This window comes from Portunus trituberculatus, chromosome 39 (assembly GCF_017591435.1).
Source record: "Portunus trituberculatus isolate SZX2019 chromosome 39, ASM1759143v1, whole genome shotgun sequence".
Lineage (NCBI taxonomy): Eukaryota > Metazoa > Arthropoda > Malacostraca > Decapoda > Portunidae > Portunus > Portunus trituberculatus.
The window spans coordinates 2,327,025-2,350,485 of record NC_059293.1 but is presented as its reverse complement, the minus strand read 5'-3'; the positions used below and the strand labels follow the sequence as shown (position 1 = coordinate 2,350,485).

General features: G+C 41.0%; 1 protein-coding gene across 2 annotated transcripts in view; it reads right to left on the bottom strand.

The window, feature by feature from the left end:
• The window catches only part of LOC123515445 (mitochondrial proton/calcium exchanger protein-like), a 127,910-nt gene extending 112,112 nt beyond the window's left edge, over positions 1–15,798 (bottom strand). For both annotated transcript variants that reach the window (XM_045274010.1, XM_045274011.1), the window contains exon 1: positions 15,651–15,798. In XM_045274010.1, coding sequence (XP_045129945.1) covers positions 15,651–15,711 — 61 coding nt within the window. In that variant the 5' untranslated portion in view covers positions 15,712–15,798. The remainder of the gene's footprint in view (positions 1–15,650) is intronic.
• Between the last annotated feature and the right edge of the window lie 7,663 nt (positions 15,799–23,461).

The following is a 23,461-nucleotide window of genomic DNA, read 5'->3' as shown; positions in this document are numbered from 1 at the left end:
CAGGAGTCCCAAAGTAATAGGGAAATCATACTTGGCGCTGGTCCCCATATTCTAGGAAGGACATAGCTCAGTGCAAAAGGAGGATGACTAAAAAGATACAGGGGATGAGGGATATTCCCTATAAAGAGAGATGGAAAATACTCAATCTGCATTCCTTAGAGAGACGTAGGTTAAGAGGAGACCTGATAAAAGTATTTAAGTGGTATTAGGGTTTTAACAAAGGGGACATGAACAAATATCTTAGGATCAGTAGCGAAGACAGAACCAGAAATAATGGGTTTAAACTTGAAAAATTCAGGTTTAGGAAAGAAATGGGAAGAAACTCGTTTTCAAACAGAGTGGTTGATGAGTGGAATGGTCTCAGTGGTCATGTAGTCAGGGCTGAGTCAATAGGGAGCTTTAAAAGGTTACATAAGTTCATGGATGGGGATAATAGATGGAATTAGGTAGCTTAAACACACAGGGACTGACTCGTGTAGGCTTGGCGGCCTCTTGCAGCTTCTCACTTTTCTTATGTTCTTATATATTGTTTTATTTGATCGACATTCAATACAGTGTTTCAATAAGTTCCAAGAGATTATTACTAGGACTGAAAGAGTTGAAGGAAGATTAGGCAAGTTTATGGATGTGATGAGAGGTGGAAATAAGAAAAGAGGGAGGTGTGTTTCATACAGTGACAGCCACGAGTAGGTCCGGTGGTTTCGAGCAGCTTCCCTTAGCATCTCCAGAAGCATATGTTGAATTGTACAATGTTTTTTTTTTTTTCTCTCTTTATATACTCTCTCTCTCTCTCTCTAAGTTCATATTTCTTATAACATCTGAGAATCAACCACTTCATAGCAGGTGGAGTCAGTGAGGAGAAAGAGTGAGTGGTAATGTTTGACTCTCCTTCCCTCAGCTGTCTGAATATAAGAAGTGTCAGCTTCCTCCCTTGTCAGACTACAAAAACTGTACATAATGACTTTCTGTGTTCTGTGTGATATTCCATGACATTTCGTGATGGACTTGAGTGTGGTGACTTGCTAGATGACTACTCACTCTCTCTCTCTGTTGCACTCCCACAAACAGTAAACTTATTCACGATTAATTCTTGCTAAAATCATAAGAGCTCACGCGTAAACTATAAAGAATGAGGCAATGCAACAGACAAGAGACTTAATATAGTGGTGCCACTACTGTATTAATATGAATAATATGAAGGAAACTCACACTCTTGATGGCCAAACAGCAATAATATGAAGGTGAAGTTCCTCATCCACTGCCATCAATAGATAAGTAATGGCCTGAGTGACTGAGAAGGCTGCCAATGTAAATGGTACAAAGAAAACTCAAATACATAGTTTGTGGAAATCTCAAGAGCTCATCATTGTGGGGCACTTGTTTTGGTGTGCAGCACATAAGAACACAAGGGAAGCTGCAAGAGGTGAAAGGATTAAAGCAGCCGAAATGTAAGCAAAGTTATCAGGATCAGTCATTTGGATTAAACAAGAAATAACAGGTTTGAGCAAAAATTTTGCTTCAAGAAATGGACAGGAAAGAAGGAAGGAAGTAAAGTGATTGATGAATGGAACAGACTCAGTGGTCAAGTTTTTAGTGCCAAGTCAATTAGGGAGCTTTAAAAGGATATCAGACAATTTCATGGATAGGGATGACAAAGGGCTTGGAAATTGGTAGGCCTATTTATCATATAGGGAGTGCAACACGTAGGCTTGATGGCTTCCTGTATCTTGCCTTATTTTGTTTATGTTCCAAGAAGTGACCTGGCCTACATGTGGCAGTCCAGCAGGATTAAGACATCAAGAATACTGATTACTGGGCTGATGTCAGCATGGTTCCTGCAGTGTTGCCAGTGGTCCAGCACCACACTGCCTCACTGCTGGATACGCTCATATCACTATATAGCAGGTTTCAGTGTGCTCTGGACACTTTCACATAGAAATATTTATCAAACATTTGTTTTCAAGATATTAACTTCTTTCAGTAATATAGTTAGGTTATGATTAACTCAGTTCATTCATTTTCTTTTTTTTAAGATTTTTAAGTCTTCACTGAGCTATCACATAAATCTATGTTGCAATCCACAGGTCTCTTGGTCTGAATCCTTCCATGCAAACACATTGTTTGTGTCTTCACTGAAATCCTTCACACCACACTCCACTGATTCACTAGCACAAGACCACTTTTCATTTTAAACACAATCTGGTTCCTCTGCTTCACTTTCTCTGTGAAGGAAGATTTGAACTAAACTAACACAACTGAGACTTTTGAATTCTGCTCATTATTAGTACTTTTTTCCAGCTTTCCTTTGTTGCATCAAAATTAGCCAACTCTTCAGCACTTCTCATTGTTGTTGGTTAGGTAGCTCAGATTTGATGGTGCAACCAAAAGAAGTTTCAGAGCAAGAATAGTTAAGATCCAGAGCAAGCTACCACATGAGGATGTAAACTGTCAGTCTAAGAACATACGGTATTTAAATGCAAGTAGGAGAGTGGAAGCTGTCACACTGCTGTGTAGGTGTGTGGCCTGCAGCTGTGCATTGCCTACAGTTAGCTGCTAGGATGTACCAGCAGGCTGCTGCACAACACTGTTCCTTTCCAGCTGTGGGTGATGCAGCACCAGCATGAATGACGCGTGTATGAATGTCAGGTGCTTTTGTGGGGAGGAAATCTCAACAACTTTATTCAGCTGCTACTATGACAGTCTTTTCTAGCACTCCAGCTAGTACATTCACTCCTCAAACTACTAATTCCCCCACTTAGGGGTAAGTTGCATTTTTTATGTATATTAATTAGATTTTCTCAGTTAACGTTAAAGAGTTTGTTTTTATGTATTCTATGAACTATGTTGATTTATTGTTGATTCTATAAACTATTGTTGATTTATGATTTGCCCTTTTGTTATATATTATTAGTTACAATATTCGTATTATTCATGTCTCACAGGTGTTGGTCTGGCTGTTAATGTCAGTAATAAACTAAGAGAGGACGAAGTGTTTCTTATGGTCCGAGTCTTGCATGTACTTAATTGTTTTACATTTGCTATTCCACTTGATCACTTCACACAAAACAACTGGCGCTGAAGTGCCACAGCACCACACAACTCACTCACACACCATGACAGCCCACTAATCTAACAACCCTACCTGGTGACACCCAACCTGGTGCATCTACTCCCAACACAACCTGGGTTTACCCAAGGAGAGTCAAATTCACCTCAACAATTAGTGAAACCCCTTTCCTAACACGTAATTCAGACCATATACTCAGCACTAAGGATTTCCTCCCCACACTTCTTCCTCCCTAGTGAGAGCCCAGATTCTGGCCTGGGTAGTTGACCAGAATGTAAATGTAGCTGGTATGGAAGGCTACTGGGTAAAGGCAGACCAACATTCAGGCTCCTTCCATCTCAAGTAGGAATGAAGCTGCCACACTAAAGTCATGCGCTCAAGATAGATATTGACTCCAAGGAGGCGTTTGAAACGCTTCATATAGCATTCTCTACTGTTTGGATCATTACACTTTGTCTGGGCAACTCAGTGTGGGCATTGCCAGCCTGCTATACAGACATGACTTGGTAATATAAGACATGAAAGAGACATGGTTCTACAAGCTGGTCTTTCTTGCCCCTCTTACTTTCCCCTCAGCAGAAGAGACACAAGGAAGATCCAGAGTTGCAAGTCCTTCAAGAGAGACACTCATGTTCTCAGAATGGCATGACACGTTGCACTTCACAATAAGAGAACACACGCTCTGCTCCACTGAGTCTGACTGGCGTCCAAGACAAGTTGTAACAAGCAAGGTATGAGAGACAAGGGTGCCTAACACTGACCTCACCTCACCTCACCAACACACTGCAATGAACTGGTGAAATACTTGTCAATAAACACCAACAGGCCATGACACACAACAAAACATGATACAACAATGTCTGGCCTTACTTGTCAGTAAGTGTGTGTCAATGGGCAGGGAGGCCAGCACACCACTGCAGCAACATTAGGCACAGCCTCAACAATGAACATTTTTACAAGACTTTCCTTGATGCTTCTGGTGAGGAGTGTGTCACTATTAGTGTGAGTAAGTAGTGGATGATTTATTTGCAAGAAAATTTATACATGAATAAATATCCCAGTCATGTGTGTCATCAGAGGCATGGACCTTCAATCTTCTCTTGAATACATCAAGATTTACCCTGTCTGACATACAGTACCTAGGCAGGCAATATATTACAGAGCCTTGGCACACACCTTGCAAGGATTTGTTCTAACATGCAAGGCAGAATTGCTGTGTGCCTCCTACAGTCTGTGTTAGTCCTCACTGTGTGGCAATGTTGACAGTAACCACAAGAAACTCTCTCTACATGGTTCTTACTAGTATACTGTTCCTCCAAACCTCCATGATTGACATGCCAAAACAACCCTTGTCTTGCTTGGTAACCAGAGAAGATGTACCTAAGAGTATTGGTGTGAGTCTTTCCCAGGAAGATACACTCTTCAGCCCTGTACCTCCATGCAACACTCTCTGCTACTTCTTCAGCTGCTAAATTTGGCAAGCAATACTAGAGTGGAACCAGACTAACTTGGCACTTTGGGCATTGGCTGCATCTGTCCTGCATTGATACCTCACTTACACTTGACAGGCACACACTGATCTCTTACTCTCTATCTCTCTGCCTCTCTCGGCTACATTTTTCCTCCTTATTCTTTCCTCCACTTTTTAAACAAACATCTCTCTCTCTCTCTCTCATACATTCATCCTTTGCTTAAATTTATCTTAAATCATAATATACCATATACGACAGCATGGTTTAGTGAATTGTTTTTAATTAGGTGACCGGTGGAGGAATGATGCTGCATGTCTTCCCCTACACTTGGCAGTGTGTACAAGCCGTGCAGCACTGGCACCCTACTATCCTTGGTACACCAGTCACCTAGGTTACTCCTTCCTGGCCATGGTCGGGTTAGGTCACTCCAGGACTGAGCAGACAACAGTGTGGAGAGTTAAAGCCAATGACCAAAGCATCAAGTTAGCTGGTTCTGTTATAGTATGAAATACTACACCAATCCCATGCACCATCCACACAGCTGTCAATCACACACTGCCACAACACTGAGAGAGACACCTGACTGCCCACCACCACACCACCAGTGCACCCATTCCTCATCCATCCCCAACACTGCAGCACCAGTCAGTGCAGGTCCTGGGCACAGCAACTTCAATGCCCACTCACACACGCTGGAACTGACAGACACCCCTCACACTGCCACACTGTCTGTTCCTTCCACCACTCTACCTCCACACGCACTGGGACTGACAGACACCCCTCACACTGCCACACTGTCTGTTCCTTCCACCACTCTACCTCCACACGCACTGGGACTGACAGACACCCCTCACACTGCCACACTGTCTGTTCCTTCCACCACTCTACCTCCACACACCTCCTCCTGAGTGATTCCCAATACTCAATACGGTTGTCAAGGCCATTATGGTACTTATATAACTACATCTATTTAATGGGGAAAAAAAGAAGAAAAAAAACTCAGCAAAATACTGAAGTATATGTCTTTACTGGTCTAAATTGTTTGTTCCTGGCATGTTAATCTTGATCAAATTAAGTGTTAAGGTTAGGTATAGCGAATGTTGGTTAGAGAAGTCATCGGTTAGCCTGTGTGTGTGTGTGTGTATTTACCTAGTTGTATTTACCTAGTTGTAGTTTTACAGGGCCTGGGCTTTATGCTCGTGTGGTCCCGTCTCCATATCTACACTTATCCAATTTTTCTTTAAAACAATGTACACTCTTTGCTGATACCACTTCCTCACTCAAACTGTTCCAAGTCTCAACACATCTTTGCGGGAAACTAAATTTTTTAACATCTCTCAGACATCGTCCTTTCCTTAGTTTCTTACTATGCGATCTTGTGCTTCTAAAGTCATATTCTTCTCTCAGGATCAGTTTCTCATTATCCACTTCATCCACTCTGTTAATCAATTTATAAACTTGTATCAGATCCCCTCTCTCTCTTCTCTGTTCCAAGGTTGGTAGATCCATTGCCTTTAGTCTCTCCTCATATGCCATCCCTTTAAATTCTGGAACCATTCTTGTAGCCATTTTTGTAGTCTCTCTAATTTTCTTATGTGTTTCTTTTATGGGAGTCCACACAACTCCTGCATATTCCAATCTAGGTCTTATTTTAGTACTTATCAATTTCTTCATCATTTCCTTGTCCATATAGTGAAATGCTACTCCAATATTCCTTAGCAAATTATACGTCTCTCTGAAAATTCTATCAATATGGCTAACCGGTTGATTATTTTCTTCCATTGTCACTCCCAAGTCCTTTTCCTTTTTACTTTTTCTAGTTCTACTCCATCTCCCATCTTATAGATTCCCACTGGTCGTCTTTCACTTTTTCCCATTTCCATGACATGGCTTTTGTCCACATTGAATTCCATCTCCCATTTTTTGCTCCATTTCCAGATCTTGTTTAAGTCTTCCTGTAGTATTTCACAATCCTCTTTTGTTTAATGACTCTGCACAGTTTCGCATCGTCCGCAAACAGATTTATGTAGCTGTTCACTCCTCTGGCATGTCATTTATATATACGAGAAAAAGTATTGGTGCCAATACTGACCCCTGTGGCACTCCGCTGTCTACTGTTCTCCACTTGGACTTCATATCTTTAACTATCGTCCTTATTTCTCTCCCCCTTAAGTAATTCTTCATCCATCTCAATGTGCTTCCTTTTAAGCCACCCTTCTCCTCTAACTTCCATAGTAATCTTTCATGTGGCACTTTATCAAAAGCCTTTTTTAGATCTAAATAAATACAGTCAATCCATCCTCTCTCTCTTGTACTTTATCAACTATTCTAGAGTAGAAACTCAATAAATTTGTCACACATGACCGACCTTTTCTAAAACCAAATTGGCTATTTGATAATATTTTGTTGTCTTCAAGAAACTCGATCCATTGCTTCTTTATTACTTTTTCACACATCTTGCATATTACACTAGTTAGTGATACCGGTCTGTAATTTAAAGGTTCTTCCTTCCTTCCGCTCTTATATATGGGAACCACCTCAGCTCTTTTCCACTCCACTGGCACTGTTCCATTTTCTATTGAGCATTTTATGATGTTGTATATTGGACTTGCTAGTTCTTCCCTACATTCTTTCAGTATTCTGCCTGAGACTTCATCCGGTCCCATTGCCTTTTCCTCATCCAATTCCGTCATCAACTTTTTATTTCAAGCTTGGTTACTTTAATCTCTTTCATATAGACAGTCTCTCTATTACCCTGTGGTCTTTCAAATTTGGATTCCTTAGTAAAGACCTCATGAAATTTACTATTTAACAGTTCTGCCATACTTTTGGGTCTTCCACCATTCCGTTTCTCCTTTTAACCTTTCTATTGTTTCTTTTTGTCTTATTTTTCCATTTATGAATCTGTAGAACAATTTTGTTTGTTCCTTACATTTTCGACAATGTCCTTTTCATAGTTCTTTTCTTCTTCCTTTCTCACCTTAGCATATTCATTTCTTGCTGTTTTGAAGTTTTCCTTATTTTCTGGATTTCTGTTTCTTCTCCACCTTTTCCATGCTCCATCTCGTTTCTCCTTTGCCCTAGCACATCTTGCATTAAACCAATCTTTCTTTCCTTCTTCTTTAGGTCTATATTTCGGAACATATTCCCTGACCCCAGTTTTGTATATTTCCAAAAATAAGTTATATTTCTCTTGAACCGTTAATGAGTTTTCCATCTCCTCCCAGTTTACGTTTTTAAAATAGTTCTTGAGTTTCTCAATATCAGCCTTTCTTTAATTTAATCGGTCTCCTTTGTATGATTCATCTCTATCTTCCTTTCCTTCTTCTATATCCATTTCTAATATTACATGGTCACTTTTTCCCAATGACCACTTGTATCTTATATCATTGTTAATTGGTATATCCCTTGTAAAAACTAGGTCTAATCTTGCCGGCTCATCGTTTCCTCTGAATCTCGTGTTTTCCTTTACTCTTTGGACCATCAAATTATCTATCATTAGGTTCAGGAATCTATCTCCCCAGGCATCTTCCCCCATACCACTTTCATAATTTTCCCAGTCTACCTCCTTACAGTTGAAATCGCCTACCAATATCACTTTTCTCCTTTCCTTAATGATTCTTGTAAGACTCCTTATTGTGTCATCTATCATGTCTCTATATTCTTGGTTAGTCCATGAGTTTGTTTTGGTGGCACATATGTTCCAATGATTGTTAACTCCTTTTGTTAATATGCATCTTAACATACAGTATTTCTGATTTTCCTTCCCCAAACTCCACTTGATTTACCACTATCTCCTTCCTTAACATCATCATGACTCCTCCTCCTCCTTTACCCACTCTGTCTCTCCTCCATATATTATACCTTTTATCTATGTCTATTTTTATTGCCTCATTTAACTTTGTTTCCACCAGGCATACAATATCTGGTTCTTCTTTCTTTATGTAATCTCTTAATTATAATTTACTAGATAAAATCCCATCTATGTTTGTATACATCATTTTTAATCTCTTGTACTTATCATTTTTAGTTAAACTTGCTCCATTCTTTTCTCTTCTTTCTCTTTTATATACCATTTCCTTATCCTGTCTCTTATAATTCTCCAAAAAAATGCCTTCTCCTCTGACCTTTCATTATTTTTTTTCTCTTGCTTCTGCCACCAGTTCATTGTGTCTCTTCCTTTCCTCCTCGTTTCTATTTTTCTTTATATATATATATATATATATATATATATATATATATATATATATATATATATATATATATATATATATATCTTTGCAACCTTCTGTTTCTCTGAGTTTTGTTTTTCTATATAGTACTTCTTCTGCTGCTGCTTGTGATTTTAGTAATATCTTAATTGGTCTCACTGTTCCTTCTTGATATGGTCCCATTCTATGGATGTGTGTGTGTGTGTGTGTGTGTGTGTGTGTGTGTGTGTGTGTGTGTGTTGTGTATTTACCTAGTTGGATATTACAGGGTTTGAGCAGAGCTCATAGTGACCCATTTCCATGTCTACATCTATCAATTTTTTTCTTAAATTTGTGCACACTTTCTGCTGTTAAATTTTCCTTCACTCAATCCATTCCAGATGTCCACTGTCCATGTGGAAAACTGAACTTCTTAATGTTCCTCAGACATTGACATCAAGATGTCAGAGAGAGAGAGAGAGAGAGAGAGAGAGAGAGAGAGAGAGAGAGAGAGAGAGAGAGAGAGAGAGAGAGAGAGAGGTTAGAAGATTCATTAAAAGCACATCAAGACGTACCACAAAAATCTATTTTTGTCCAACAACCTTAGATAGAAACATTTATTTCTTTATATGGCTAATTCTCTTGGATCGCAAGGGGACTGGCAACTAAGCGAGTCTCTTTTTTCTATTTTGTGTTGCCCTTGGACAATTTTGTCCTCCTTTATAAAAAAAAAAATAAATAAAAAAAATCATACACCACCACCTTCCCCGACTGCCCCAGCCTGACCTACTGACTGAACCGCTGCTGCCGCCTTGAAGTTACTCACTCCCCACCTAAACCTGGAACTTCCTGCCTACTTCTGTATTTCCATCTTCCTATGACCTGAACTCATTTAAAAGAGAAGCTTCAAGACATTCATCCTGGCCAGCATCTACGTGGGCATTTTTGTTTAGCCATTTTTGTTGTCTTTGGTTAGATTTTCCCTCTTACATTAAAAAACATGTGAGGGTAGAAATGTATCACGACCTTGGAGTCCAAGTAGATGCCTCACTCAAGTTTCATTTACATGGTAGGAAAATTACCGGGAAGGCTGAAGATGTTTGCTTTAGCTACTATTTTGAAAGGCAAACAATCCACTGACTTCATGAAGATCCTTTTCATTCCTCATATCCATCCTATCCTTGACTTTGCTTCTGAGGCTTTTTTTGTGGCCTGGTATACTAGCCACTGTGGGGTTCCCTCCAAGGGAGCCCAACCAGGTAAGAACAAGGTAAAGTAAGGTTTGATTAGTTTACTGACTACACTGGTGATACAAAATTCCTAGAAAATGTTCAAAGACATTGGAGTAGGTGAATGATTGGGTTTCATGAGTGTCTTGCTCAACTCAGTTTATATATTCCATCAAAGGTAAATTGATTAGATCTGACCTGATCATGGTATTCAAAATTTTAAAAGGTTATTGCCCTCGTCTTGAACACCTGTTTGTGAGAAATACAGTGAGGCATATTAGACAACATTGCCTCAAGCTGTTTGTTCTGTTCTATAACATGGATATCAGAGGGCATTTCTTTTCAGTAAGAATAAAAGATGCTTGAAACCGGTTGCCTGAATATGATGTGTCTGCTGAATGTGTTGGTACATTTAAACACTATCTAAACAAGACTCTGGGTCAGTTTCTGTATGATTTCAACTAGTAAACAAATTCCTCTATCATCTGTTTATACTGTAGTCATCTCATTCCTGGTCAAATTGTTGTACCGGGTGTCTCTTATAGTGTTTTCGGTGTCATCTGCCAGTCATCAGCCAAGTTAACAATACTACTGTCACAAACCATGAGTTTTGATGGTACCTAGTTCTACATGCCATCTTGATGATGCTGCACTAGTCAACCAAATATGAAATCTACATCATGTAGGCTCAAGAGCGAGAATTTAGTTCTTTCTCTTGAGCACCGAGAATTGCGAGAGGAAATCAGAAAGCTAAGTGAGGGGAAAAGTGCGAACGAAGTTCTCATCTTTGAGTTGAAGGAGGAGGTTAAGAGGTTTGGGGAGGCAGTGGAAAAAATTAGGCAGGAGATCAGTGTTAGGTTGGACCTTCTGAGGGCGACAGGGTGGCTTGGCCCTCTGTCGGGAAGAGCAGAGTGGGGAAGAGGGAACAGGCGAGCCAGACTGGGAAAGATAGTAGTCAGGATGGGCAGAGATGGCAGGTTGCGAGGGGAAGGAAAGCGGAGGCAGTTAGGGAGGATAGGACTAAACCTGTTGAGTGTGAAAATAGGTTCGGTTTGTTGGAGGGGGAGGGGGAGGGGGAGAGTGAGAGTGAGTGAATGAAGTGGTTGTGGTGAGTGAAAGGAGAAAGAAGGGGGTAGAGGAGAGGAGGAGGATGGTTGTGCCTAGCACACCTCAGGTGTGTGTGGTGGGTGACTCTCAGGTTAGGTATTTAGATAGCACTTTCTGTGGGAAAGACAGGGATAGGAGGACGAACGTGTGTATGCCTGGTGCAGGTGTGAAGGCAGTGAATGAGGAGGTGCAGAAGAGGGTTGGGGGGATGGAGTGGGAGGATGTAGTAGTTTTGCACGTAGGTGGGAACGATGTCAGAGCAGGTGGGTCAGAGGAGTTAGTGGCAAGATTTCGGGAAATGTTAGGCAAGATAAGAGAGAGTGGTAGGAGGTGTGTAGTATATCAGGAATCTTGCCTCGTGTGTATGTTAGCAGGGGAATGGTTGTCTAGAGCCATTGGTGTGAATGATCGGGTAAAAGGGATGTGGGTGTCAGCTTTGTGGATGTATGGGATAGGTTCTATGGGCGAAGGGATTTGTATGCTAGGGATGGTGTGCATCTGAGTAGGAAGGGTGTGGATGTGCTGAGTGGATGTCTGGAGGGGGGAGTTGGGATGGAGTGTAGAGGGTGAGGTAGCAAATGCATTCCAGAAGAAAGATGCTAGACATAAATTAGATAGGATAAACAGAGATAGTGAAAAGATTAGGAAAGATTTCCAGGTGCAAATAGGAGAGAATAAGATTAGGATTCCAAATAAGGAGACAGCATCTAGGAAGGTAGCAGGACTTAAATGTTTTTATGTAAATGCCAGGAGTCTTAGGAACAAGAAGGACGAGTTATCTAGTTATATAGTTGAGGAGGACTTAGATGTTGTATGTGTCACAGAGGCATGGGTAAATGAGGAAAAGTTTAGGAAAATAGGAAAGAATATGAAGTAGATGGATACATTATGTATTTACACCAGAGAATTGGTAGGATAGGTGGAGGAGTAGTTATTTATGTAAAAAATCCTTCATTTCCAGTCAGGTTAATGGTATTAAGGTAGATAACAGAGTAGAGTCCTTATGGCTGGATGTTAGAGTAAACAAAAGTAAGGTTATTAGAGTAGGAGCTTTTATAGACCACCTAACCAGTCAGCAGATGTAGACAACCTTATGGTAGATGAGATAAATAGGGGTGTACTAGTCAGACAATTATCTTAGGGATTTTAATCTTAAGTCAGTAAACTGGGAGAGGATGGTAGGAGATGCTAGTGAAAATAAGTTTATGGAAAGTTTTCAGGATAACTATTTAGTGCAGATGGTAGATAAATTTTAGACATAGTACTAACAAATATTGAGCATTGTTTAAAGGAAGTTGAGGTAGGAGAGACTTTAGCAAACAGTGACCATCATATAATTAGATTTATCATTAATTCCAGTAGGGATAATATAGTGAATAAGACTAGAGTCCCAAACTATCAGAAAGGCAATTATGGTAGGTTACGTCAGTTATTAGGAGAGGTAAACTGGGAAGATAGTTTTGGAAATAAAACTGCACAGGAGATGTGGGATATTTTTAAGGTTGTAGTAAAGGGTATAGTGATGCAGTGTATCCCTTACAAAGATATAAGGCAGAGAAACAGGAAGCCATTATGGTGGACTCATGAGATAGGTAGACAGATCAGAGAGAAGAAGAGGGCATACAGAGAGTTGCAGAAAAGTGGGGAAGATGTAGATTTGATTAGGTACAGACAGGTCAGAGATGATTTGAGTAAGGTTATAAAAAAAGTAAAAGGCAGGCAGAGATAAAACTAGCTAGAGCTGGGAGTAAAGATCCCAAAAAATTATATAGTTATTACAAGGTCAGTGATAAAAGAAATAAGGATAGGATTGGACCACTCAGAAAAGATGGTGTAGTAGTGGATCAAAATGAAGACATAGTAGAATTATTGAATGAACAATTTTCTTCAGTATTTACTAGGAAAGAATAGGAAATCCTGTTACAAACAGTGCGACGAGTAGTTTAAGAGCTTTAGAAAATATTGATATAAAACCGGGAATTATTAGGAAATTTATTCTTGAACTAGACGATAGGAAAGCTAGTGGTCCTGATGAGCTACATGCCAGAGTACTTAGGGAGGGTGTAGACAGTATTTCTGAAGCACTTAAGTTAATCTTTGAAAGATCACTTAGGTTTGCTGAGATACCTCAGGACTGGAAGTTAGCTAATGTTACACCAATATTTAAAAAAGGTAGGAAGGATGATGCGAATAATTATAGACCGATCAGTTTAACTAGTATAGTATGTAAGATACTAGAGAAAATCATTAAGGGTAGTATTTGGGAGCATTTAAATGAGAATAGATTAATTAGAGATACCCAACATGGCTTTAGATCAGGGAGGTCCTGTCTTACAAATTTGCTCGATATCTTAGAATATATTACCAAGGAGTTAGATGATGGAAATAGCATAGATGTTATATATCTAGATTTTAGCAAGGCATTTGATAAGGTACCGCATAGGAGGCTAGTGTACAAATTGAGACTACATGGGATAGGGGTAGGTTAGTTGATTGGATTAGTGAATGGCTTTCTGATAGGAAACAGAGAGTAGTATTAAATGGGGCAATGTCTGAGTGGAAGGAAGTGGTTAGTGGGTACCCCAAGGATCAGTGCTAGGACCTCTTCTTTTCTTGGTGTACATTAACGATTTAGATATAGGAATTAGTAGCAAAGTATCAAAGTTTGCAGATGATACTAAGATAGCATGTGCAGTACAGGGTGAAAAGGACAATTACAGAATACAACGAGACCTGGACAGGCTGATAGCATGGGCAGACAGGTGGCAGATGGAGTTTAATTCTAAAAGTGTCAGGTTATGCATTTAGGTAAAGACAACACAAACTTTAACTATGAGATGGAGGGATGTTGGCTAGAGGCAGTAGAGGAAGGAAAGGATTTAGGAGTAGTGATAGACAGGACTATGAAATTTTCAAAGCAATGTTTAGAAGCAAGAAATAGGGCAAATAGGATCCTGGGTTTTATAAATAGAAATGTTAGTTATAAAAGTAAGGAAGTGGTGCGTAGCTTATATAATTCCTATGTTAGGCCCCATTTAGAGTATTGCATACAGGCCTGGTCACCCCACTATAGGCAGGATATCAACATGTTAGAAGCAGTTCAGAGAAGAGCAACTAGGATGATACCAGCATTAAAGCGCCTGGAGTATAGAGATAGATTAAAGGAATTAAACATGTTTTCATTTGAGAGGAGATGTATAAGAGGGATATGATAGAGTTATTTAAAATGTTCTCAGATACAAACTACATAGATGTGAGATCTTTCTTTACCTTAGAGGAGGAAATAGGACTAGAAATCATGGCAGGAAGATTAGAAAGCAAGGCTGCAGGTTAGATATAAGAAAATATTTCTTTAGTCATAGGGTGGTAGACTTCTGGAATGCATTGCCAGAGACGGTTGTAAATAGCACTAGTTTGACAATGTTTAAAACAGATTAGATAAGCACTTAAATTTATTAGATTTATAATTATGTATAGCACTGCATGATAGTTTTTTAAAGAAATTTACTATAGTTAAACAAGACATGATCCCCATGTATGGGGACCACAAATTGTAGAGGATTTCGCTGCAGGACTTAGCCCTGTTAATGGGCCAAATATTTAGAATTAGTATATAATGTATTGTGTACTTGTAAGTGTATCTTTAAGTACTGATGACGAGGTCGCTGTGCGACTGATACAGGATAACCTAGATGGGCCCTGGTGGCCCTTTGTTATCCTATTATTTATGTTATGTTATGTTATGTTAACGTCTCTCTTGAAGTCACGATAGGAGGCATCTGTTTCTAGGTGGAGGAAACCCATTTTGGTAAGAAATCAAAGTAAACCCCTCCTGACCTGATCTGGGAATGGGTGTGGTTCTTGATAAACAATGAGGCAGCAATGGAGGTCAAAATACAGATACATGATGCAAGAATGACCTCACTAACCTAAAAATTGGTACTGTAAGATGGGTGCACTTCACAGTAAACAACACACAGGTCAAAACAATTATCACATGAATGACCTTATACACCGTAATTCAATCAAACTTAGGTAAGATCCACAATAAGAAAAAGAAAACAAAAGAAAAAAAAGAAAGACTGAGTGCACTTGTCAACACACACACACACGCACACACGGCCAGGTCAGGACACGACACACCGCACACCCAGCCAGGTCAGGACACGACACACCTCTGACCTCACTAACTTAACCAATCACAAAAGAAATCGGATCCTCTCTGCCTCTCAACAGTCACCACAGAAACAGAACGAACGAAAAACGAAGAAAAAAGAAAGAAAAAACAAAATAAGCAACGTGAACTAATCTTAAAACTGACACGACCACACCAAACCTATACTGAAAACTCAACACGGCAAACCACGCCCGCAAATATACAAAATACTCACAAGAAAACACACCACGACAAAGAAGAAAATAACAACAATTCCACCGCTGATAATAACTGAACACGAGGTTGATGACGAGTATTGCATCACAGCTGACCACCATAACACCGCCCAAACACCACCACTCCACTCCTTCCACACCACTCCACACGTCCTTCCCATGGCCACTGTGGTGTTCAGGACTTGTTACTCACCATATCTGGAGGGCCTGGTGGCACCCTGAAGGGCCACCGACATGCAGGAGGCAGCACACATCCTCCTTACACAAAGGTTCACATATCACTGAGAGCCGAGAATTGGGAACTGACCTATCTAAAAGTTGCCAGATGGTCTTTTTCAGAGAGAGAGAGAGAGAGAGAGAGAGAGAGAGAGAGAGTTTGCTAACCGCCGTCAATAAAAGCAGTCAGTAACTTGAAGGGTAAGTTAATGTAGTATTCTGAATGACCTAAAAAGTGGATAAGGGTCTCTATTTGGGCTATTTCCAAAAACTGAAACTGGCTATTTTCTACGTAGGTATAGTAGGTACTTTTGGGCTATTTCTTACGAAGGTGAATGGAAGCTGCGATTTTATATGTAACACCGAGGTGTTTGGGCTATTTCTCATGTGGGTATCGAGGCACTATTTTGGGCTATTTCTGTCCTGGATTGACTGAAATCGCTTATTTTCGTAGCTAGATTTGGCTACTTCTAACAAGTACTACATGGTAGGGAGTTTAAAAAGTAAGTAAAAACAAATAAGAGAGGAAAATAGTTGTAATTCTAATTATAAGTAGTTGTACTATTGTCGAATATACACTTGTCAACCTTTCATTCTTCATTTTCTCTTTCTTCATATTCGGTGTAAACTGATTCCTACTGGCCTACAGTATTACCCAAAATCACCATAGCAGTTGAAAGGTAAGTTAAATATTTAACTGGTAGCCATTTGGAGTCTCTGCATGAATCCATGCAATTAAAAAGTTATCTTAATTAGGATTTAAGGCTTTAATGCTTAGCTGTGGATTAGGAGTGTAATTTATTTCGGCTATTTCTGTAACTGCTGCAGCGGTTGGGTTATTAGAAAATCTAACATTTACGTAATGGTAAAAAAACAATTCCTTTTCATCTTCAATATGGCATTGTATTTTCATTTATTTATTTACTTAGCAACAAAAGAAAAAGTGTAAAGCTTGGATTATCTTTGGAAATGCAATTTGCCAATTTCGTCTATCTCACTTCAGTCGTTTCCAGAAGCCTTGATCAGTTGGGCTATTTCTTGAACTGGGACGAGCTAGAAAAGCAGATCGTTACGCAATAAAAGATCATGCAGTCATTCTTAAATTTGATTTAAGAGGGGAAAATCAGTCAAGGACAATAGTAACGACTAAAAGAAATTAAGACCTACTGAGCTCCCGAACAGGATCAAGAGAGTAAAGAACGGGCTGTGATCTAGTTAATAAGTGTCTTCATCTCATCCACCCCCTAGATTTTAACAGTGGTTCCCAACCAGGGGTCCATGGACCCCAAGGGGTCCATGGAAGAATTTCAAGGGGTCCATAGAGATTCTACTTATTTTTAAATTTATTATACTGGAATTAGGAGACATGCGGCTCAGAATAAAATTTATACTACTGTTCACAATCCTTAAAACTGAATGCTTAAATGTTAGAATTGCTCTACATTAGCTAACAGTATCAGCGGTGTCAAACTCACGGTCCATGTGACAAATTTGGCCCTTGGGATGGTCATGGGACAAAATCTCCTGCAGACTCTGCAGGAGATTTTGTCCCTTCTCTCTTCGCCAGGAAGTTGAAATGTTTCTTGATGTACAGAAAAATGTGACCTGTTGGAGATATTGAAATCAGAACACTTTGAGCTCCGCCTTGCTTATCTTGTGGACATATTTGAAATCTTCAACCAGCTGAACTTGAGACTCAAGGAAAGGATTCAAACTTGCTCAGCCACTGTGACTCAATACATGCATTTTGGCCAAATTGGAGCTGTATAAGAAGAGAGTGAGTGTAGGAAAATTTATGATGTTTCCATCATTGAATGAAGTTCTTGCTGATGGTCAGCTTTCAAGTACCTTGTCCAAGGAAATCATGGACCACTTGTCTCAGCTAGATGATGAATTTCGCCGTTACTTTCCTGACTTGAGCCCTCAGCATGCAGGATTAGCAAAAAATCCTTTCTTATGTCAGGTTGATGATGTGTTAGAAGACGCACAAGAAGAGTTCATTGAGCTTCTCCATGATTCAACAGCCAAGAATGTGTTCCAGTCAAACTCCTTGTCTAGCTTCTGGTGTTCAATGATGGAATCATATCCAAAAATAAGTGATCTGGCAGTTCGAGTTCTTTTGCCTTTTGCTTCAATCTACCTGTGCGAAAGTGGGTTTTCTTCATTACTTGCAATAAAACAAAATCAAGGAACAAGCTGTCTGTGGAAGATGACTTGAGGTGTGCACTGGCTGCCACTGAGCCAAGGATTCATGAGCTGGTTGCTCAAAACAACCACAAAAGTCCCATTGAGAAATATAAAGTGACATACTTTTCGCAACCAATGAAAAGTTTCATTCACTGCTGTTTTGTGATTTTTTGTTGTATTCATACAGTTTTTGTGATTCTTTTTATTCATACATGTGCTTGCAAGCTCAAAAAAGGGCAAATATTATAAAGATAGTTTTTGCACACAATACCTACAACTATAACAACATTAACATAACATTTTTCCTATGTGTTTTACTTAAATCAAAAAGTGCTGAACGGAATGTTTTCTGATTTCATATAAATAGGCCTACATCTTAATCAGCATAACAATGGAAGGCATTTTACATTAATATATTCATTTCTTGCAGAAAAATCTTTTATTAATTTTCTTGGCTTAACCTATTTCGTTGTAGGGGGTCCACAGGTGAAACAATGACTGGAAAAGGGGGAACGGGACAAATAAGGTTGGGAACCGCTGCCCTAGAAGGTGCCGGTGCCACGGTCCATTTCATCTGGATACCCTCTCATGTGGGTATCCCGTTAAATGAAAAAGCAGACCACCTTGCTCAGTGTGCTCTACAAGATGACACAGTGGACCCTGGCACTGAGTACACTCTGGGTTATGTTAAGAGTAGCATTAAGGACTTTGTACAAAGTAGCATTAGTGATCAGTTGGAGCTTTGTTGCCATAGGGACAGTAGCACTAGTCTTCACTATGCACGTGTCTCCCTGAGCTGTGCTTACACCTACGGGAGACACACTGCATCACATGACAAGGTGGCAATGAGGCTCAGATTAGGCTACAAATACTTTTGGGAAGTCAGTGCTTCTCCTGGTGTGTGCTGTGTGCTGTGTGCTACACCAATGGGACACAATCTGTGTCACTATATCATGGAATGTCCTCTCATTGCTAAATTTAGGCCACAAGGTCAGCATGACTTGTACAGCCTCATTGACGATCTCCTAGACTCTGCCACCCTCAGGGAAATACTCAGGGAATATCCTCAGTTTGCTCCCAGACTGTAGGATGTCTTAGGCAATAAGGTGTGCAATATGTGTATTTATTTATTGGAATACTTGTATTCTTGCTGTGTATACTGTCCAGAGTTATGTTTGTGATACTTTAACCTTAAGTCTTTGCCCAGGGGGTGGGTGGCAAGGCCCATCCTCCTCCTTTGTTGTAATTATTTATTAATTAAACAATAAATGTATCAATCAATCATAGATATGTAGATAGAAATATATATATATATATATATATATATATATATATATATATATATATATATATATATATATATATATATATATAAACAGACAGGGAGTACCCCGAGTTAGTTAGAGAAAGAGATGAATGACTGTGATTATTGATTATAACTCCTGCTTTAGAGAGATGACAAAATAGCGATGAAAAAAAGAAGGAAGTGTTGTGCAGCGAGACAGCGTAAAGGCGGTTTCACACAAGCACTTTTTCCGTCAATTAATGCGATTTCCGTCTAGTTTTAAGGTGGGGAAGCATGGAACACAGTCTCATTGCGGCTGTGAGAAAGATCACCGTATATGATTAATTGGTTGATACATTTATTGTTGAATTAATAAATAATTACAACAAAGGAGGAGGATGGACCTTGCCACACACCCCCTGGGCAAAGACTTATAGGTTGAAATATAAAAAAAATATAACACTAAACAGTATACATAACAAGAATACAAGTATTTCAATAAATAAGTACAGATATTGCACACCTTATTGCATACATATCGTACAGTGTTGGGGCAAACTGATGATATTCCCTGAGTATCTCCCTGAGAGTGGCTGAGTTTAGGAGATGGTCAATGAGGCTGTACAAATCATGTTGACCTTGTGGCCTAAATTTAGCAATAAGAGGACATTCTATGATATAGTGAGGCAGAGTGTGTCCCCTTGGTGCAGCACACAGCACACACCAGGAGAAGCACTGACTTCCCAAAAGTATTTGTAGCCTAATCTGAGTCTCATTGCCACCCTGTTGTGTGATGCAGTGTGTCTCCCATAGGCGTGAGCACAGCTCTGGGAGACACGTGCATAGTGAAGACTAGTGCTACTGCCCCTATGGCAACAAAGCTCCAACTTATCACTAATGCTACTTTGTACAAAGTCCTTTATGCTACTCTTAACATAACCTGGAGTGTACTCAGTGCCAGGATCCACTGTGTCATCTTGTAGGGCACACCAAGCAAGGTGGTCTGCTTTTTCAATTAGCGGGATACCCACATGAGAGGGTATCCAGATGAAATGGGCTGTGGCACCGGCACCTTCTAGGGCGTGAATGAGATCAAGACACTTATTAACTAGATCACAGTCCATGGGGAGGTGGATTGAAGGGCATACAATGCAGCCTGACTGTCAATAGAGAAATATAGATTTTTATGGAGAGACGCCACTATATGGAGCACCTCCAGTACATCATACAGTTCTGCTCTAGTGGAAGACATGGGTGCAGAGAGCCGCCTGGAAACCTCAGTGTCAGTGTAGAGACTGCCACAGATGTAGTCACGGATGAATAGCCCACATCTAGACCTGCTGCCATTGACTGACCCATCACAATAAACATGAATAGCCTGAACGTGTGGGTACTTGGACAATTTAGTCATGAACATGTCTTGCAGCACATGAGGGAGCCAGTCCCTCTTGGGCTGATGCAGAGATTGAATATCAACACTGACACGATGAGGGTTACAGGCGGGTTGTAGCGGTGACGTAACAACGTTAATACAAGCCTCAGCTACACCTACACTTGTCAATACTACTCCTAAGATCTTCTTGAGGTATGGGATTGTAGGAGTCCGAGGATCATGATACAGGGGGGGTCAGTGATCCCTTCAGAGAGTCAGAGCCCGTGCATAGCATCCGACTAAATGTGCGACAAGTAATTTCCTGTACCCTACACATAATATTTGGCAAGTGCAATTCAGCTCTGAGGACTTCAATCCGTGCAGTCCTGGGGCATTCTAAGATTATCCGCATGGCTTCATTCTGAACAAGCTCCAGGGGACAGAGTTGGGTGGCACTAGACTATTAGAACATGGGTGGCATAATCAATAAGGGACTGTATGACAGATATATAAAACATTATTAGGACTGGAATGCCCGCCTCCAGGGCCCCTGTTGGCTAGCAGCCGAAGTGGTGCTAGCCGTGGCAGACAGAGGTCTTGAACATAGTGGACAGCTTGAAGAGACTTCCTAAAGCTCATCTGAACACCCAGGTACTTGTGTATATGAACTCTAGGGATGGGAATGTTGTTTACAGTGGGAAGCCGAGAGACCTTCCCTTTAGCTTGAAATTTTGTTTTACATTCATTAATCACTAGTCCCATTTGGACACACAAAGCTGCTAGTTGTGACAAAGCTAACTGGAGAACCCTGGGTGTGGGGCATTGGAGTAGTATGTCATCAGCATAGATGAGAACCTGGGTGTCCTGTGGAAAGGAACAGTGCGCAATTTTGTCCATTAAAACATTAAAAAGCATTGGACTAAGGACTCCACCCTGCGCTGTTCCAAGGTCAAAGACTTCCTCAGAGAAGACTGCACCTTGAAACCAAACCTGTGCTGTTCTATTGTACAAATAGTCCCTGATCCATCCTAATAGTCTACCTTCGACACCTTTGAGAATGAGTTCCTCTATAATAACATCTTTGTTGGCCCTGTCAAAGGCATCCTTAAGATCAACGAAAGCTCTGCAGGTAGCATCCTTATATATAAGACACTCAACAAAACAGTGACTTATAGAGTGACCTTTTAGGAAGCCATGTACATTGCCAGAGAGTATATGGCCCACCTTGTATGTAAGCCTGTTCAGTATTACCTGTTCCATCATCTTACACAGACAGGTGGTGAGAGAAATAGGGTGAAAGGTGCGATCACCTTTGGGGATTGGGATGACGATGGCTGTTTTCCAAGAGCGAGGAAGCTTGCCTGCAGTGAAAGACATGTTAAATAAATCCAAGATAGGGTTGTCTATCTTTACCTCCAGGAGAGCATTGAGGACATCATAGGTGATGCCATCCTTGCCAGGAGCTGTTGACTTGCCCAACTTGACTGCCGAGAGGAGTTCGTCATGCGTGATAGGCACACAGGTGTCATCCAGCAGAGGAACACTGTGGCAAAGCAACTCCATCCTTCGTGGGCTTTGCTGATCAAGCGCCTCCTGGTGTTCCACAGGAAGGCCAGAGAAGGATGAGGCTTCCTTCCAATGCAAGACGAGTTCTCGTTCCTTGCCTGCAGGATCAGGATCATACACCTGTCGTCTGGACTTGCCCTGGATACTGTAGACATGGTGCCACACTTCCTGGAGGGACCAGGTCCTGCGTACATTGTCCAGGAAGGAGACCCTTTCCTGCTGCTGCAAATCCGTGAGGTATCGAGCCACGGTAACCATGGCATCCCGTGACTCTGTCTGCTGGGTTGAGCTGCCAACGTCTCTGGTAGGCAGCGAGAGTCTGTTGGCAGTTCAGAATGACAGGGTCGGTAGCGTAAGTCCAGCGGTGTGGAGCATGGGCCCTTGCTGGAACCCTTGGAGTTGCGATGAAGCCCTCGATGGTGTGCAGGAGTCCATCGTACAGTGCCTCTGCATCAGCAAAGGAGCCCTTCACAGCAGTGTACCACGCCACCACATGGACGACGAGGTCCGTCATCCTGGATGGTGGCACCGTCAAGCGCTTCTTGGGCACTGCCGAGGTTGACTGCACCAGGGGGGGGGGGGTCATCTCCAGAGCGAAGTGGTCGCTCAGCAATGACCTGACAAGATAAGTTTGGGCAGTATACGTTGGCATATTGATGAGGGCTACATAATCAAGTCTGCCTCCTTGAACATGTGTGGGAGTGTGGTCCCCAGTAAGTACAGTTGTATCTATGGTGTCAAGGAAAGTCTTCCAGCACACACCATTGGCATTGGTGGTGAGGTGGCTTCCTAATTCCTTATGCCTCGCATTAAGGTTACCCATGATAATACTCTGGTCCTCAAGAACATATTCAGGAAAGTTTGCAATATTTAAGGCACCAGCATGAATGTACATGTTTACAAAGTAAATCATTTCACCCCCAGTGTGCAAGCAAACAGTAATAAATTCAATACCCTCAGTGACCCCCATTTCCATGAAGTTAACTGGAATCCCATGTTTAATGTAAGTGGCCATCCCCCGAGTACTGCCGTCACCACAACTGAGGGTGTGGGAGGCATAACCCTGCAGCCCTATTTCCTGTAAGGCAATAATGTCAGGCTTATGGAGAAGGACATGAGAGTGTAGGTCAGTGAAGCGGGCATGTAGTCCACTGACATTCCATGTTAGGGTGCGGAAAGTCTTACCGTTCATCACGATGTTGTTGCATCTTTGTCTTCAGGCCGTTTACTTCCCGTGCCAGGCAAGACATCTGCTGCGTCAGCATTTGTATGGCTGCCATCAGATGTCCCTGGTTTGGCTTGGGGCTGGCAGTCATCAGATGCCCCTGGTCTGGCTTGGGGCTGGCAGTCCAGGCTGGCATAGGGCTGGAGCAGCGCT